The sequence below is a fragment of the Trichomycterus rosablanca genome, chromosome 4 (genome assembly GCF_030014385.1).
Source record: "Trichomycterus rosablanca isolate fTriRos1 chromosome 4, fTriRos1.hap1, whole genome shotgun sequence".
NCBI classification, from domain to species: domain Eukaryota; kingdom Metazoa; phylum Chordata; class Actinopteri; order Siluriformes; family Trichomycteridae; genus Trichomycterus; species Trichomycterus rosablanca.
In genome coordinates, this window is record NC_085991.1 from 24,424,817 (window position 1) to 24,444,210 (window position 19,394).

General features: G+C 39.7%; 2 protein-coding genes across 3 annotated transcripts in view; one reads left to right on the forward strand and one right to left on the reverse strand.

The window, feature by feature from the left end:
- The window catches only part of unm_hu7910 (un-named hu7910), a 74,510-nt gene extending 68,949 nt beyond the window's left edge, over positions 1-5,561 (forward strand). For both annotated transcript variants that reach the window (XM_062994030.1, XM_062994031.1), the window contains exon 22: positions 2,649-5,561. In XM_062994030.1, coding sequence (XP_062850100.1) covers positions 2,649-2,799 — 151 coding nt within the window. In that variant the 3' untranslated portion in view covers positions 2,800-5,561. The remainder of the gene's footprint in view (positions 1-2,648) is intronic.
- Positions 5,562-6,888: 1,327 nt separating this feature from the next.
- Positions 6,889-18,437, reverse strand: ggh (gamma-glutamyl hydrolase (conjugase, folylpolygammaglutamyl hydrolase)). Its single transcript, XM_062994032.1, has 9 exons — positions 18,100-18,437; positions 15,876-15,984; positions 14,928-14,978; positions 14,750-14,834; positions 13,434-13,572; positions 11,704-11,810; positions 9,812-9,902; positions 9,579-9,713; positions 6,889-7,203 (listed from the first exon to the last, which is right to left on the reverse strand). Exons 1-9 carry the CDS (start codon positions 18,188-18,190, stop codon positions 7,082-7,084), a joined length of 930 nt encoding a protein of 309 aa, XP_062850102.1. The 5' UTR covers positions 18,191-18,437; the 3' UTR covers positions 6,889-7,081.
- Between the last annotated feature and the right edge of the window lie 957 nt (positions 18,438-19,394).

A 19,394-nucleotide genomic window follows, 5' to 3' on the forward strand; every position in this document is an offset into this window, starting at 1 on the left:
TATAAAACACTCCAATCAATAGTGACAGTGCTTAAATTACATAACTACGAAACATAAAAACAAACAACAGAATAAGAAATAAAATAACTTGTATATAATATTCATGTCACACTTTAGAATGTCAGTGATAAAAAATGGGCTTTAAGCTGTTTTTTTAGGTTACTGATATTATTACATTCATTTAGATGAGGTGGTAGGTTATTCCAAATTATAGGTCCTCGGTAAGAGATGGCAAACTGACCTAGTGAAGTCCTAAAGTATGCTGTATGAAGGTTATTAGATGACCTTGTGGAGTAATGGTGAACTTGAGAATTGTAATGAAAGCTATTTTCAAAACAATCAGGCAGAAGATCATGTAAATAAGAGTAGATAAACAGACATATCTGAATTTGGTTAATTTCATAAACATTCAATATCAATACATTCAATAACTTTAATTTTTACTCATTAATCTACATTTAATCATTGATAATGACAAAGTGAAAACATGTTTTTAGAGCTTCTTAAAACCTAGTTAAAAATCAAAAACTGAAATCTCATCTATAAAGTATTTAGAAGCTTTGCTGGGACACATTCTAGTGAAGCCAGCTGTATCCTGTTTGCTTTATTTATCCTTTCAACAGCTGGACTCCATTTGAGTTCTAAACAAGACAATTGATTGCTTGGAAATGCACACACCTGAATCTACAATTTATACTGCATTGTCAGGAAAAAAACATGCCATGAAGACCAAGGGACAAAAAGGTCATTGGTCAGGGAATTAAATAAGAAACAAACAGATTATAAAGGAGCTCCTAAAAGTCCTGCCCTGTTGGACAAACAGCTGCACTTTCTGCTGCACTCCAGAAATCAGGCCAAAATTGCTTCTTCAAAGTAAGAAATAAAAGGTCTAAGCACTTTTAAGAAAGGGATCACGTATATATACATACACACGTGAGATCTTCAAAAAGTTTCCACACTTTTATATTTTGGTTGGAAACAGTGAGGGTGGGAGGAGTAGTAATTGGTCATGTCTGAAAGACTGAGAGAGAGCTTATAGTCTGGATTTAGCGCCATCTGATTTCCACCTTTTTGGACACTCAAAGAAGCTTTAAGGGGAAGAAGATTTTCATGTGATGATGATGTAAAAGCAGCAGTGCATCAGTGGCTACACGCTCAACCAAAAACTTTTTTGCTGATGGCATTAAAAAGTTGGTACTGCGCTGGGAAACATCAAAGGGTGACTATGTGGAAAAATGATGTCATTTGTTTTTAAAATTCTTAAACAATAGAGTTTTAAAAAGTGTGGAAACTTTTTGAAGAACGTTTGTATATATAAAAAAACATGTTTCGGTACGAAACTCAGTGTTGCCACCGGTCGGCTGGGCGCCATCTAGTGGGCAAAAAAACAAAACAAAAAAAAAACCACATGTTTCACTCTACACAAATAAAACATACCAAAGAGCCATTGGGTCTGAATACTTTCTGATTTCACTGTGTCAATATCTAAACTAGAGCTGGCACCGATCCGATACTCTGTATCGGTATCGGTCCGATATTGGCCCAAATCACTGGATCGGTTATCGGTAGGAAAAAAACTTGTAATCTGATCCGATACTGTTGCTTAATGTAAATAACACTTAATGTAATTAACACTTAATGTAAATAGACCATTGTTTGTGTGTAAAGCAAATAACACACAAAGATACGTTCCAACAGAGTGCCACTCACTCGGCAACTGCCGTAACAAGGTGCATCTTGATGACATCAATAACATGTGCCACTGATCTACAACTCATCTGCAACAGCCGTTTAGAAATTAAAACACACTGATCTACTTAAACTTTTAGCATTTAAAAAAATCATCTACTACTGCCACATCTAAAAACACTGTTTAAACAATAAAAATCACTTTATAAATAATAAACCGCTCTTGTCCCGGCTTGGATATCTCTCACATCTTCAACGAATAACGAATGTTATGAAATAAAACAAACTACAGTACACCGTTTCCCGTTTAGCCACAGATGTCCTCTTTAAAATCCAGCAGAGTTTAATAATCTAAAAACATGACAGAACTTTAACGGAAAATCTCAACTCTGCGTCAATTCTAATTGGTCCATCGCGTTTGATTGACATCCACATCTTCCAATTGTAGACACTTTGGATGACATGCAGTAAAGCGAGATGTGTCACATATTTTAAATGTTTGTACGGTGCTGTTAAACAAGCCAGAAATGCTGCTAAATGTTCTGTGTGTAAAAGTTAAAATAAAAACAGCAGTTTTGCATGAGTGTGATGTTGTAGGTTCTGTATTTATTCCTTTAGAATATTTGTTTCACAGTGTGAGCATTGTTATTTAGATAGCTAGTTTAAGCATGGTGCATTGAGACATGTATTATTACTGCTTAGTTGTTTGAGAGGAGTAATGACGGTATCGGATTGGTATCGGCATCGGCAGATACTCAAATTGCAGTATCGGTATCGGACATAAAAAAGTGGTATCGAGCCAGCCCTAATCTAATTCTGGGTATACAGGAATCATAGAATTATAGATTAAATCTTTTCCAGTTACTAAATGTAAACATGTTCATACATTATTTATTGATGTTGCTTCTTTAATCTCTAATGGAACTATCAAATTCATATCTGTTTGTGTGTTTCTACAGGGAGTGGAAAGAGGGGAAAGTATTGATATTTGACGACTCGTTCGAGCATGAGGTCTGGCAGGAAGCGGAAAGCTACAGGCTTATCTTCATCATAGACGTTTGGCATCCAGAACTAAGCCAATCACAAAGACAGGCACTGTCCCCCATATGAAGCTTTCAGCCAGCCACAAAGACTCAGAGAACATTTAGCCAATCTGAACAACCTGCGCTGAGAACTCGGCCAATCACAGTGGGCTAGCCTCTGCCTGATCTCTGGTACAGAAGAAAATGTCACATAAATGTATGTGAAAATAAGGTAATTTAATACTAATTTATGAAGAATGACAATACCGGACCTTGTCCAGCTGTTTTCTGGGGTTTTAAGATGACTGGATGAAATGAAAGATGATTGCAGATGTTTGGTTTGGCTAAGGGTTTAAAATACGTTAATATATGATGGCATAATATTCCACACATGCCCATATAAAGTGAATGAGATTATTGAAATGGACCAATGTGAAGCTTTAGAAATGTAGGATATTGCACACCACTAAAGCTGCAGTCACTGTGTTTATATTTACTTGAAAACTTTGTTATCTATGTTAAGAATTTTGAAACAGTATTTTTAAATGTTCAGAAATTATCATTTAATATTGCACTTCATGCATCACGTTTGTATATATAATCCAGCGTGCACATTATATAGTATGTGAGTTACTGATATACAGAATTTTGCATTCAAATAACTGCCTTAAATGGTTTGAAAGATGAAAAGTTTTGAAAATGTGGTCTAATTGTCCTCCAAGTCACAAATATTGTAGTTCTGTGTAAACTAATAACACACAGGCAAAAATTATAGCCAGGTCTTAATTAACAACACGTTAATTCAATATCCTTCACAGTCCAGCTTGGAAAAGGCGTGGAAACCCTTGTATTCACTAACTGGCAGCTGCTGATAAAACTTGTACAACACCTAGTATGTATACACACACACACACACACACACACACGCTAGGTGTTGTATAAGTACGAGGGTTCTTCAAAAATTTTCCACACTTTTTTAAACTCAATTTATTAAGAAATTTAAAAATAAATGACATCACTTTTCTACATAGTCACCTTCTAATGTATTTTTCCCAGCTTCATACCAACTTTTTAATGCTATCAGCAACAAATGTTTTTGGTTGAGAGCGTAGCCACTGATGTGCCACTGCATCATAATCACATGAAAATATGATTCGATATGATATGAAATATGATCTTCTTCCCCTTTAAGCTTCTTTAAGCGTCCAGTGTCTCTCAGATACGACCAATTACTACTCCTCCCACTCTCACCATTTTCAATGATAATATAGAAGTGTGGAAACTTTTTGAAGATCCCTCATGTGTGTATGTACAGTACGTATATGTATGTAAGAAATTTGGGAGAAAAAAAAAAATATATATATATATATATTCCCCAATTTCTTTCCCCAATCTAGTCATATACAATTACCTTATTGCATTTTGCTGCCACTACTGCTGCGGGCCTCCACTTCTAACCCAGGAGGGCCGTAACAAACACATCCCCCTTCTAACAATGAACTTTTACAATGAACGACCTCTTCTTTTCACCATCACCAGTCGTGTTCATATGGAGATCTGTATCGCACATTGAGTCATGCACTGATCTCCATTATCCCTCGACTCTGTTCAGGCGCCATCATTCAGCCAGCAGAGGTCGTAATTGCAGCAATTATGAGAAATCTCCAGCCTGCTGCTAGCACAGCTGAGATTCGAACTTGCAAGCTGGAGATGTCAGCTCTGGTGTGCTAACATGTTTTACCACTGCGCCACCATTCTGGGTTGATTTTTCTTTATTAACATTAACAGCCCTCTTCAGGTTAGAGTATCTCAATTGAGTTTAGATCTGAACACTGACTTGGCCATACTTAAACCCAAATTTTGGGTTATTGTTGCAGAAAACTTTAGGCTATGAAACACTACCCTGATGTTTGGCTGCAGCAACTTATCTTATTTGCAGCAAATATCGTAAACGATTACAAGCTTTCCAGACCTGGGGCTGAAGCAGCAAAACTGCCTCAAACCATGGAACTCCTCACACCATGCTTCAGTTAGGATGTGGTTTAGGTTTTGGTGTGCACTGCCTTTTTGTTCCTTATATATTTCTGTCAAAAACACTCACCTCATCTATTTACAAAACATTCTCTCAAACTGTAAAAGGTCCAGGTTGCCTTTTGGACATATTTTTACTACCAGCATTTTTGTTCATTGTTTTTTCTTATGGTTGACTTATGGTTCAAGAGATTTCTTTAGAACTTTTGTTAACTGCTGGGATGTCTTTAATCTTCATCAGCAATGCATATTGTGCTCTTGGTATGACCTTTGCAGGATACCCACTTATACAGAGAATAGTAACAGTACTGAATTTCCATTATTATAGACAACTTGTTTTGTTGTGGATGATTGACACCTACGTCTAAAGGTTCGTTTGGCTCTTTTTTTTTGAATATTTGAACGGTTCTTTTATTTGTTTTGATTGAGATTTTTTTATGTCGACACTTTTTTCCTCATAAAAGGCAGGCAAGTTACTTTTACAACCCACATCTGGGTTGGTATCACATCTCATATATGGTCTTATTGTTTGAAAGTCTTATTGTTTGACCTAACTTGCAGAAAAGTCATTCCACTCAATGCATTTACATTTTCGGCATTTAGCAGACGCCTTTATCCAAAGCGACTTAAAGTAGTGTGACGGTATACAGTCTGAGCAATTGAGGGTTAAGGGCCTTGCACAGCAACCTGGCAGTGGTGGGTCTTAAACCAGCGACCTTCTGATTACTAGTCCAGTACCTTAAGCCTAGGCTACAATGCCTCACACAAGTTTCAGCTCAGACTGCAAATCCCACACTGTGTTTAATAGACATACACCCATCAGCCATAACATTAAAACCACCTCCATGTTTCTACACACACTGTCCATTTTATCAGCTCCACTTACCATATAAAAGCACTTTATAGTTCTACAATTACTGACTGTAGTCCATCTGTTTCTCTAGATGTTTGTTAGCCCCCTTTCATGCTGTTTTTTAATGGTCAGGACCACTACACAGCAGGTATTATTTGGGTGGTGGATCATTCTCAGCACTGCAGTGACACTGACATGGTGGTGGTGTGTTAGTGTGTGTTGTGCTGGTATGAGTGGATCAGACACAGCAGCGCTGATGGAGTTTTTAAACACCTCACTGTCACTGCTGGACTGAGAATAGTCCACCAACCAAAAATGTTCAGCCAACAGCGCCCCGTGGGCAGCATCCTGTGACCACTGATGAAGGTCTAGAAGATGACCAACTCAAACAGCAGCAATAGATCAGCGATCGTCTCTGACTGTACATCTACAAGGTGGACCAACTAGGTAGTAGTGTCTAATAGAGTGGACAGTCAGTGGACACAGTATTTAAAAAGTCCAGCAGAATTGCTGTGTCTGATCCACTCATACCAGCACAACACACACTAACACACCACCACCATGTCAATGTCACTGCAGTGCTGAGAATGATCCACCACCTAAATAATACCTGCTCTGTAGTGGTCCTGTGGGGGTCCTGACCATTGAAGAACAGGGTGAAAGCAGGCTAAAAAAGTATGTAGAGAAACAGATGGACTACAGTCAGGAATTGTAGACCTACAAAGTGGAGCTGATAAAATGGACAATGAGTGTAGAAACAAGGAGGTGGTTTTAATGTTATGGCTGATCAGTGTAAAGTGCAATTATACGTATGTTATTGGTTTCTACAGAACATGTTAGTCTGTCCCAAATCAAACAATATTGCTGAAATGTGAATTACAAAAAAATGCCAACTTTATCTTCCAACTGTATTTATCCCAGCCCAAGTACACCACTCATGCAGTTAACCTTATACTAGTAAACACCTAATTCAAATTAAAGGTAGTTAGAAAATTCCGGCATTAGGTGCTCGCTGTGAAGTTTATAGTCAAGAGTTTATCTGGCATTACAATATTGACTTCTGAAATCATGTAGCTTAACAGCAATTCTATGTTTACTGGCTCTCTCTAGTTTAAACCGGGAGGGGAATCGATGTGCAGTATGTTAACATGCTGTACATATATTATTTTGGGCTGCCCTGACCATGAATAAATCAATTATTTTTTTATGTCGTGAATATGGTTTTGACCCAGATCATCCACATAAACACGGAATCCAAACTGTCTTCCAAAATGCCTTAAAAAATTCGACTGATTTGCTTGCAACAAGGTTTTTTTTTATTAGATTCATTGATACTAAATAGCCGACACCAGTATGACAGCTAACACTTGCAAGGACAGAATCTGTTTATTGTGTACTATTTTGTAAGTGTTTTTCAAAGAATCATCATTAAAATAATTTCCTTTGTTCTATAGTGTTAAAATGGCTATAAACAGAAGAAAACAGACTATTTAAAATAGTATTTCTGTTCGAATACAGACTTCTTTCCAGTGTAGGTGGGTTTGTAGTTATAGATTAAAGCCTTCTGCTTCTCCTCGTCACTGCTAAATTTGTGAAGATTTTTTTTAGCTGTTTAAGAAAGAAGTAAAAAGCAAAATATAAGTTAAGAACAATTCATACATTATATTACTGAGAACAACCAGGTAAACAGACATTCTCATATCGCTCATAACATGTTTTTAATGCATTTCTCCCAATTTTCCTTATAATTTGGTTATAAGGGTTTCCGTATAATTGGTTCATTATAAAATGACTTAATCATTTCACTTCATCTAGTGCTCCTGACCTTCACTCTGACCCGGGAGGACTGTGACTATCACAGTGTGTAATAGCTGACCACTGTTTTTCAGCTGCACGAGGTGGGTTCTTATGGAGATCCGTATTGCGCACGGAGAGTCACGCACCAATCTCCATTATCCCTCGTCTCCGTGTGGGCGCCATCGATAAGCCACAAGAGGTCTTAATCGAAGTAGACGATCCAGTCATTTTCCGCATGGGTGCCCGGCGGTCAGATTTATACTCCCAGATTTGAGATGTCAGCTCTGATGGGCTAGCGCATTTTACCGCTGCGCCACCCGAGCGCCCATGTAACATTTGAGTTTGGAGGTGGTCACTGGCATGGAGAGTAAGGTGCAGCACTGGCAAATCGTGTTTTCTATAGGAACTAGGGGTGGGCAATGGACCCAACATTGTTTATCACAGCAAATGTATTTTTCTATCACTAATGTTATTTACTATAATGGTACTTTTTGTAAAAAAAAATATTAATAATAAATAAATAATTGCTTTTAATTGCAAAACTTGTGTTTATTTGGACTCCTGTATAAATGGACACTTTTCTTTGTAGTGTGATGGGAAGGGAGGGCTTTCCATAGCATGGAATCTGGAATGTTGTGCATCTGCAAAGAGCATTTGTTTCGAATCCGCCGGTCAGGCATCTGCATGGACATGTTTTGCTTATGTCCAAGGGGAAGGGTGAATGGCCGAAACAGCCTAGCTAGTGGGAGGTGCACTTATCAATGCGCTCTCGGTGCCAGTCCCAAGCCTGGATAAAAGTAAGGTCTGCATCAGGGCATCCGGTGTAAAAACTGTGCCAAGTCTGGTATGCAAACCAGATCCACAGATCACAGAGAGAAGAAAATACAATTGCGAAAGTCTGAAAGTGACTGTCCAGATTGTGGATCAAATTATTTCATTTCTTTTTTTATCTTGGTCACAGCGGGTTCGGTTCCACCTGCGAACACTGGGCACAAGGCATGAATAACCATCGCAGGGCTTTGACCGTCCCCCCAGACATAGCCAATCATGTCTGTGTTGATGCCTGGCCGGCCGATAGCACCCTGGTCCAACTATAGCACCCTGGATCAAATTATAGAAAGTCCAAAACCAGTCTATGAAAACTGGGGTAGTATTAGGGCGCATTCACATGAAAAGCAGCAAAACCGGGAAAAATGGTGTGTGGCGGTGCTGCTTAGCTTCTCCCTGCATTTCCCTGCACCGCATACTTTGCCGCGTTGCACCACATACTTTGCCGCGTTGGGTTCATGAACTTTGTCCCAGGGGTTGAACTTTGACCCAGTTTGCCACTGACCTTTTTAAAGAACCTCCAATGAGACGAACTGTTTGATATGACATAGTAAAAACGACTCAGGCCACACAAACAAAGCTTAACGTGACTAATTGTACTAAAACAACAAGCGAGGGATTTCATTAGTGGAGAGAACTTATGAGCAGTAATAATTAAGAGAAGTTTAGTGTTCCTGTGTCATTCTTTTAGTAGTATTAAGTCACATTTAAGCTTTTTTTATTTTAAAGTGTTTTATAAGCTGATTCTCACAATTTCTCAGCACCGCGAGCTATAACACAAGTTTAAAAGTAAAACGGTGGAAAATCCAGATAAACACACATGTGGATGCTTAAAGAGTGGATTTGACTGTTATTTCACACAAATGCAGATTCGTGTCATGGTGCACTTTGCTCAGCACTTGAGTGGTAGAACGTCAGCAAAGCGGCGGTGTGCACCGAGGCTCGCGGTTTTGCTGCTTCCCATGTGAATGTGCCCTAATAATCTAATCTGTCTCATGGCTACTTAAACACAACCCAGAACGCATAGAAGTGCCTACTTGAAATAGCCGCCCAAATGCAACACTGATGATATGCTGACCTATTTTATTAGAGTTTTACTAGAACCATTCAGTGCAGACTGCCTAAACTAAAACGAGGCAGGGCCACAATTTAGCAGACCTTCACTATAAACTAGTGCTGCCACCAAATAGAGAAAATGGTAACTAGTAAAAAAAAAAAAAAAGAATACTGGACACACTTTAAAAAAGGAGTCATGGAAGTGATTTCAAATGGCTGGCCTTTTAAAATACAACCTTTTAAAAAGAAAGGGCTAGCAAAATTGTAGGTATGCCATAATTTAGTACAAAAGTTTTCCTCACCTTCATTGACAAAAAAATGGGCCATATAGAAAGTGGTTTTGATGGCAGCGGGTGAGTGGGGGATGTACGGGTGAGTCCACTCGAATGCGTTCTTCTCTGGGTGCCACTGGGTTGCGTAGATCGGGTGATAATATGCTGTGTGCATGGTAAAGACATAAAATTTTACTTACAGTAACAACTGCACCTACATATGATAACATGAAACCATGATATCTGACCAATCACAATCTTACCTTCCATTGTGGACACAAACTCCTTCTCACCATCAGTGCTGGTAGTCAGAATTCGGTAAAACTTTTTCAGCTTCTGACACTTACTAAAACTCTGGGTCGAATATAAACAATGTATTAGTAGCTCTATAAATGCTTAAAGACAGCTTTATTGTTGCAAACATCACAAAACATTATAGAGCAATGAAGGCAGGGAAAATGTGTTTAAATTTGACTAAATTAAATTTTAATGACTATAGAAATATGAAAGAAGAAAAGAAAACCCCATTTGAAGGCCTAAACAGTGATATTAGTTATTCAGAATTATACATGGTCGTGACACACACTGCTGTAAACATTACTAATTTTAAGGATTTATTTATTTTCCTGACGCACATGAAGGATGTGAAGCAATCAGATTATTTTATTTATTTACATTTTTTTTTGCATTTTTTTTTGCATCTCCCAATTTAGTTGTATCTAATTACCTGACTGCATTACGCTTCCTCTCTACTGATGTTGATCTCCACCCTGGTTGAGGAGGAGATCTAACACACGCCCCCTCTGACCTGTGCAGTAGCCGACTGCATCTTTTCACCTGCACTAGATGAGTTCATATGCGGATCAGCTTTGTGTACGGACAGTCACACCCTGATTACACATCATCCCTCGTCTCTGTGCAGGCACCATCACTCAGCCAGCAGAGGTCGTAATTGCAGCACTCACTCACTCACTGTCTTAACCGCTTATCCAATCAGGGTCACGGGAAGGTGAAGGGGGTTTGTACTGGAGCCTATCCCAGCTTTTCAATGGGCGCAAGGCACACAGTAATACCCTGGACAGAGTGCCAGTCCATCGCAGGGCAGACACAAATACATACACACACTCGCACACTTACCTATAGGGCAATTCAGTGTCTCCGGAAGAAAACCCACGCAGACACGGGGAGAACATGCAAACTCCGCACAGAAAGGACCCAGACCGCCCCACCTGGGGATCGAACCCAGGACCTTCTTGCTGTGAGGCGACAGTGCTACCCACTTAGCCACCGTGCCGCCCTATAATTGCATCAGTTATGAGGAATTCCCTCTGGCACACTGGGACAACAGCCAATCATTGTTCGTGTAGGCGCCCAGCCTGCCGGTTGCAGAGCTGAGATTCTAACAGACAATTTTTTAGTTTTTCCTTCTCATAGCATTCAAGTGCCTCACTGAACCCTGGTTCGAATCTCGGCTTTGCTACCGGTCGCCATTCAGCAGGCACAATTGGCAGTGCCTGCAGCAGACACAAATTGGCCACTGTGTCTGTTAAGTGTATTTCTTTTTTTTCTTTTTTTTATGCATTTTCTCCCCATTTTCCTCCTGATTTAGCACACTCAATTATGTCTTCCGCTGCTGAGAGATACCGGATTGCATCCGAGGAGAGCACGTCACTGCACACGCCTCTTCCGACACGTGTACAGCCCTCCTCTTCTCACCCCTGCATTCTGCGTCTCTTCCGCCAATCAGGGTCCTTACACAGCATATGAAGACCCACCCACCCACACATAGTCTGGCCCCCACCCTGCAGATACGGTGGCCAATTAGTATCTGCTGCAGGCACTGCCAATTATACCCACTAGATGGCGCCCAGTCGACCAGCAGCAACACCAGCACAGAGTTTCTGAACTCCTCGGTTCGAAACTTGGTGTGCAAGCGGAATATCCCGCTGCGCCACCTGGGTGCCTGTTGAGTGTATTTCAGACTTGTGCCCAAGTGTTACCAGACCTGTTTCTGTGTAGCCGTTCATACAAACGACTTTTGGAGTTCAAGTACTGATGATAAAATTTCTGACACTAAGTAGAGCAGTTACAGAGGTAAAAATAGTAACTGCTTTAGCTCAGCGCTGTAACAGAAACATTGCGGTTGGTGTAATACCTCAGTAGTGACGCTAAATTGATGAGAGTGTTCTGTTAGTGCTTCTTTTCCCAGTGATTCTACCAGATCTGCAGGAAAGTCCTTGAACATCCGACAGTCTTTTGCATCTAAACAGAACAACATACAGTAAGAGTCAAAGGTTTACATATTGCTGACACTTTCCACAGTCTAGCAAGCTTTCCATCACCATGGTTGTGGAGGTTACCATGCAATAAAGAAGCTGCTGCTCAAGAATCAGCATTTTATAGCACAACAGCCTCTAAACCCAATGTGATGTAACGCTTGCTTGACAGTGGACAGTTGCGCTCCTATTCTACGGCACACCTGTAAACTCCTGCATTTAGTTCTGAACAGAACTTCCTGGGTTCGATTCCCAGGTAGAGCGGTCCGGGTCCTTTCTGTGTGGAGTTTGTATTGGGTTTCCTCCGGGAGCGCCGGTTTCCTCCCACAGTCCAAAGACATGCAAGTAAGGTGAACTGGAGATAAAAAATTGTCCATGACTGTGTTTGATATTAAAGACTTGAATTGATGAACCTTGTGTAACAGGGCAGTGAGCTCAGTGGTTAAGGTACTGGACTAGTAATCAAAAGGTTGCCATTTTAAACCCCACCACCGCCAAGTTGCCACTGTTGGGTCCCTGAGCAAGGCCCTTAACCCTCAATTGCTCAAAATTGTGTTCAGTCATAACTGTAAGTCGCTTCGAAAAATGTAAATGTAGATGTGTAACCAGTAACTAACTGTCCCAAATGTAACCAAACACATTTGGAAGGAGGACTGCATGCTATAGGTTGCTCCTGGCTGGGTGAGTACGTGTGTTGACTGGCGCTGCGATTGACCGGTACCCCTGTCCAGTATAGTATAGTATTCTTGCACCTGATATTTTCCGGTTGGCAACAGACCCACTGTGACCCTGACCAAATTGTGAACACGCCATACTTGCCTGACTGTCAGGTTGTGTTAGATGACCTGGCTAAATACAGTGGTACCTCTAGATACGAGTTTAATTAGTTCCAGAAAATTCGTTTATGAAAAAATACACGTTTTTAATTAAGAAAAACACATGTATGAACATATGAAACATAACAAAATAAATAAATAAAAGAAAAATTTATAAAAAACAGTAAGAAAAATGTATAAAATACATTTTCTCCATTTCTTCGTGCACATTCGACCTTAACTGCGACATAATTGTAGTGCCTTTCGCTAGCCTAGCACTTTTAATTGTGTCTTTTTGCTTCAAGATCGTACATATGGTCGACGTACTGCGGTCGTATAGCCTAGCGAGTTCAATCACACGCACGCCTTGCTCATGCTTTTCTATTATCTCTTGCTTTAACTCAATCGACATCATCCTCTTCTTCTTCTCGCCATTGTCACTTGCACTTACTTTCTTGGGACCCATGAGAAGAACGGGATGAGGGGATGCTAGAGGACTGTGGGACCGAGGATTGTGGGAGCGAGTACTGTACTAGTAGTAGTAGTAGTAGTTGGGAAATTCCTTTGAAACGGCTCCCTTGCGCCGAAGCGCAAACTAGCGGTAGCGTCCCCGAAGCTCCAGCCCGGCTCGTATCTTGGATCTGGGCTCGTATCTAGAGCAGAAATTTTGTCCGAGCCTCGGCTCGGATCTCGAAAAGCTCGTATGTGGAACAGCTCGTATCTAGAGGTACCACTCTACTCAGTTTTGTGTACTAATGCAGCTTAAAGGTAAAAATACTGTAAACAATTGTTACCTTTTGTAAAGGTCAGGGGTAACGCAACTCCACTGGTATTCGTGCGGGACAGCAAACGCCTGCCACTAGTCAGACTTATTAGCTTTTCAAAGCCCAAGCACGTCCCCCATACAGGAAAATAATCTCCTTTTGCGTTGGCCTGTCAACACACGTACAACAAACAGGACAGTGTTAGCTCAGCGGTTAATATAGTAAACTATTGATTTAAAGGTCGTTTGGTTCAAGCCCCATCATCGTTATTTTGCTGGGTCCCTGAGCAAAGTCCTTAACTCTCGACCAACTATTTGCAGCCAGTTGTGTTTTTAAAGTAATCTTCTTTATCTGAGCGACACGGACATTGACTGTTTCTCATAAATACAGCTGATAACACTGACAGGACTGCTGCACATTAATTCTCATGTGCACTAATGGATGGGACTGCCTTGTACACTATGTGGCCAAATGTATTTGGACACTTTGACCACGAGCTTGTTGGACATTACATAGAGTAAGCTCTATGTGATCTTTTCAGCTATAGCAACAGCCACTCTTTGGAGAAGGCATCTCACAAGATTTATTTAATTATTTTTTTTAATGCATTTTCTCCCCTTTTTCTCCCCCTTTAGAGCGTCCAATTGCATCATGCTTCCTCTCCGCCTATGCCGATCCCTGCTCTGACCGAGGAGATCGAAGCTAACCCGCGCCCCCTCCGACACGTGGGCAGCAAGCCGCATGCATCTTATCACCCACACGTTGACGAGTGTTGTGCCACCTAGCGTTGTGTACGGAGAGACACACTCTTTCCTCATCTCTGTGTAGGCGCCTCTAATCAGCCAGCAGAGGTCGTAATTGCACCAGTCTGACAGAGAGAGACCCATATCCGGCTTAGTCCCGCCAATCGTTGTTCATGTGACCGCTCAGCCTCAGCCGGCAAGGCAGAGCTGAGATTCGATACGATGTATTGGAGATCCCAGCTCTGGTTGCAGCATGTGTTTTTACCACTGCGCCACCTGAGCGGCCATGCTTGTTTATTTTTTAAAAATGTGTATGACTGGGCACTGATGTTGGTCAAAAAGACCTCAATTGATGTTCTAGGTTATTTCAAATATGTTTGGTGGAATTTCTTTATTCAAGCTTTTTCAGGTCTGTATAGACCTTGCTTTGTGCAAATGGGGACAGTAATGCTGGAACAGCAAATGGTGGTCCCTAAACGATTGCTACAAATTTGGAAGCATATCATTTTCTTAATGTAATCGATTTTTACACCTGTTAGCAACTGTCGTGGCTGAAACACATGATTTCAGAAATTAGGTGTCCCCCAATACTTAAGTTCTTACCTCTAGAGCAAGCTTGTAGAATATGTCAGCTGCTTTGGCATAACCAGATGTATTAAGGTTGGCGCTACCTCCAGGAAAAAGGATTCTGTAAAGAAAAGCCACACAAAGGAGGACAAACAGTCTAATGCTTATGTGTGGCAATGAATAAAAAAGTCATTGCTGAGGTTTAGTCACTCACCCATTAACAGATTTGAAGATGTTGGTGTATTCATCTTCAGTCCTATTAATCCTAAACACATGAAATTTTTTTTTAGCTGTAACAGCCATGGTAATTGCTTATGTTCTACAGAATCTACACATTTTAATATACAATAGTACACCGATCAGCCATAACATTAAAACCACCTCCTTGTTTCTAATGGTCAGGACCACCACAGAGTAGGTATTATTTGGGTGGTGGATGATTCTCAGCACTGCAGTGACACTGACATGGTGGTGGTGTGTTAGTGTGTGTTGTGCTGGTATGAGTGGATCAGACACAGCAGCGCTGCTGGAGTTTTTAAATACCGTGTCCACTCACTGTCCACTCTATTAGACACTTCTACCTAGTTGGTCCACCTTGTAGATGTAAAGTCAGAGATGATCGCTCATCTATTGCTGCTGTTTGAGTTGGTCATCTTCTAGACCTTCATCAGTGGTCACAGGATGCTGCCTACGGGGTGCTGTTTGTTTTTGGTTGGTGGACTATTCTCAGTCCAGCAGTGACAGTGTGTGTTGTGCTGGTATGAGTGGATAAGACACTGCAATGCTGATGGAGTTTTTAAACACCTCACTAACACCACCACCATGTCAGTGTCACTGCAGTGCTGAGAATGATCCACCACCTAAATAATACCTGCTCTGTGGTGGTCCTGACCATTGTAGTCCATCTGTTTCTCTATATGCTTTGTTAGCCTGCTTTCACCCTGTTCTTCAGTCAGTAATTGTAGAACTACAAAGTGCTTCTATATGGTAAGTGGAGCTGATAAAATGGACGGTGAGTGTAGAAACAAGGAGGTGGTTTTAATGTTATGGCTGATCGGTGTATACAATGCACAATATGCAATGTGTCTAACTGGTAATCTAGACCATGCCAGCAAAGCTTCAAACTATTTTAACATACTATTCAATAAAAACCTAAACTCACATTACAGGAACAACTCGAGCGCCTGCTGACTCCAGGTACTTTACATAAGAAGCTGCAATGTAAGAGTTTTGCCCAGGTTTTGGAAAAGACGCCTCCTGGGCTAGAATTCCTAAACAGAGAGAACAGTACTTACAATAATCAATAGGCATTTACATTGTCATCATATTCCATACAGTGCTAGAGCTCCTTAAAATCTCACACAGTTAATAAACATTACATTTTATAGTAACTGTATGCAAATCATTCAAATTAATAACTTTGCAAACTGTAGCTCTTCTTGTACGTATGTTTTCCACAATTCTAATGTAATTCTATGGCTTTTAGCTTATGTAATATAAGTACATTAGAAATGAACAATGAAAACAGCAATAGGGTAGAAATACTACTATAGCAGAACAGTCAAGTTTTTTTGTTTTTTTTTAAATCCATTAATTTTTTTTGGGAAATAGAAAAGTGTCTGTATTAATTAGGGTGGGAACTTAATTGGAACTAGATTTTCCAGACTGCCTTTTTGTTTATACCAGTACATTGATTAATTTTACTTAATACTGATTCTTACTCGATACTTCCCACCTTTGATCGACATACCTGTATTATTATTTACGCTATAATCATCTCCAATTATAATATAAAAATGTTAATAGTCAAAATTTTAATTAAGTTAATTTTCTTTAAAAAAGCAGCAGCCCCATATTTATGTGCTAAATATCCATAGTGTTCCAAAGTCAAGAAAGGTTGTCACAACTTTAATACAAAGTTGTGTGGTAGTTGTGTCTTTGCTAAAATAACGCTTTATAAATTTCAATTCATACAAATGTTCTGGTCCACATATTAATAAAGTGCATTCTTAGCCCTTTTTATTCACTTTTTGTTTGGATTTGATTTGAAATGAATAATCACCTTTTTTACCCAACATGGTTTTAAAGTTTTTTTGAAAATGAATTAAAAATTAAAAACTGAAATCTCTTACTAAAATACGTTTTCAGAAGCTTTTTCCAGTATTCTGTAGAGCCTAAATAGCTTCTTCTACTTCTTCTAAAATTATTAAGGTTACGCTGGTACTTGGAACACTTAAAGAATATACACCGAACAGCCATAACATCAAAACCACCTTCTTGTTTCTACACTCACTGTCCATTTTATCAGCTCCACTTACCATATTTTTGTAGTTCTACAATTACTGACTGTAGTCCATCTGCATTTCTCTGCATGCTTTTTTTAGCCCCCTTTCACCCTGTTTTTCAATGGTCAGGACCCCCCACAGGACCACTACAGAGCAGGTATTATTTAGGTGGTGGATCATTCTCAGCACTGCAGTGACAATGACAATGACACTCTACCTAGTTGGTCCACCTTGTAGATGTAAAATCAGAGACGATCGCACATCTATTGCTGCTGTTTGAGTTGGTCATCTTCTATCTAGACCTTCATCAGTGGACACGGGACGCTGCCCACAGGGCGCTGTTGGCTGGATAATTTTGGTTGGTGGACTATTCTCAGTCCAGCAGTGACAGTGAGGTGTTTAAAAAAATTGCTGTGTCTTATCCACTCATACCAGCACAACACACACTAACACATCATCACCATGTCAGTGTGACTGTAGTGCTGAGAATGAAATACAAAGTGCTTCTATATGGTAAGTGGAACTGATAAAATGGACGGTGAGTGTAGAAACAAGGAGGTGGTTTTAATGTTATGCCTAATTGATATACAGTATATAGCCAGTAGCCACAATTTGAATACAGACAGTTTTTTTTTATCCTACAATAAATGACCCCTTACAGACCCAGGTGTGTGTCTTTCTAAATTATATTTACTCCAGACTCCAAATTATGTTGACTATGTCTATGTTGACACATCTCAAGAATAATTAAAGCAAACAGGATGAACATGATTACAACTTGAAGTATCACAGAAAATGATCTGGATACAGTTTTTGATATTTGAATTAAATTGTGATAACGTGATGCGTACATGGCATTTATATCAAATCATAATCAGATCCACAACACAATAAAGTGCACCATATAATGAGTTATAATCATTTAATCTCACAAAAATAATAGTTGTAGAAATTAATAAAATCTAAACATTCCTGTTACATGTCGTTTACAAATGTCTGCATGTCTGTTCGACTAATAATACACGAACACTGCAGCTTCCCATAACTATTTAAAGTAGCACTCAACAAACATTTTAATCTAAAATAAACAGCTTGTATTACCTATTATAGGACTGTCATTTGTTTGGTCTCCTTCAGATCCAGAGACCAGCTGGATGAAGACCGAGGAGATCACGATGTAGAAGAAACGCATGTTGTCACTCCTTAAACTGATCTGAACTTTTCCTGCAGTGGCTGGTAGTAGTGGGCGGATCGATCCAAATATCGATATTATCGATACTAACGTTGGTATTGGTATCGAATCGACAATCGTGTTATGGGATCGATACTTTACTTTCTGACGACACGGGAGAAAAGTGCTGAATGTAGCGGAGAAAAAGTAAAGACCGCGTCTGTACCGACAGTAGCAGCTCCTCTCTTATCTTACACGCTCACCTCGCTCCTCCCCTCCTGCTCTGTTGTGTTTTGTTGTGGTGCCGTCACGTTGAGTGAGAAGGGTACCTCTGCAGACCGGAGCCAGCCGTAAGTAGGCGGGGCTTATACCGCAAGTGGGAGGGGCTTATACAAAAAGTGGGTGGTACAACTCAAAACGGGTGTTTCAAAACTGTCTGTGTGTGATCATAAAATAAACAAGGTAAAAAATTTTATTTGAGACCACATACAATGTGTCCTACAAGGGGGAAAATGTCTGCATACATATAGGCTACTACTCCCTTTTTATAAAAAGATTTTTGTATTTTTATTTTTAACAGTTTATTTAACATTGTTACATAAAATGCACCAGATGTATTGTATAAGAGGCTTCTAGCATAAGCTCATTTGCAACCCCAGTCCCTGCTTAGGCTTTTATAACAAAAAAGTACAAAATGTAAATACATAAAATACATAAAACAACATACTGATTTGAGCAATTACATTTATGATGAGTCCATCTTTATATCTGTTTATCAACTAATACTTAGAGTGTTCACAGGTTGGATTCTGTTTAAACCATTGCTTTAAATTTATATTAAAAACTTTTAATTCATTTTGGGTTTTAATTTCTGAAGGTAATATATTCCATAATCGTACACCTTTAACTGTAAAAGGTGACTGACCAAAAGATGTTCTATAGACTGGCATTCTACAGTTGCCACTTACTTCTCCCCTGGTTGTCACTCCTTTGTTTTCCTGCTTTGTAATGAACTGGCACAATATTTTTGGTGCAAGATTATTTACGCACTTAAAGACAAGCTTTAGGATAGAGAACTTTATACAGTTATCAAATCTCAGCAAGTTGTATCTTTTTAGAATTTCACAATGATGCCATCTCATTGATTTCTGATCCATCACTTTTAATGCCTGTTTATGTAATGACATTATAGGTTTAATTGTTGTTTGAGAAGCTTGACCCCATA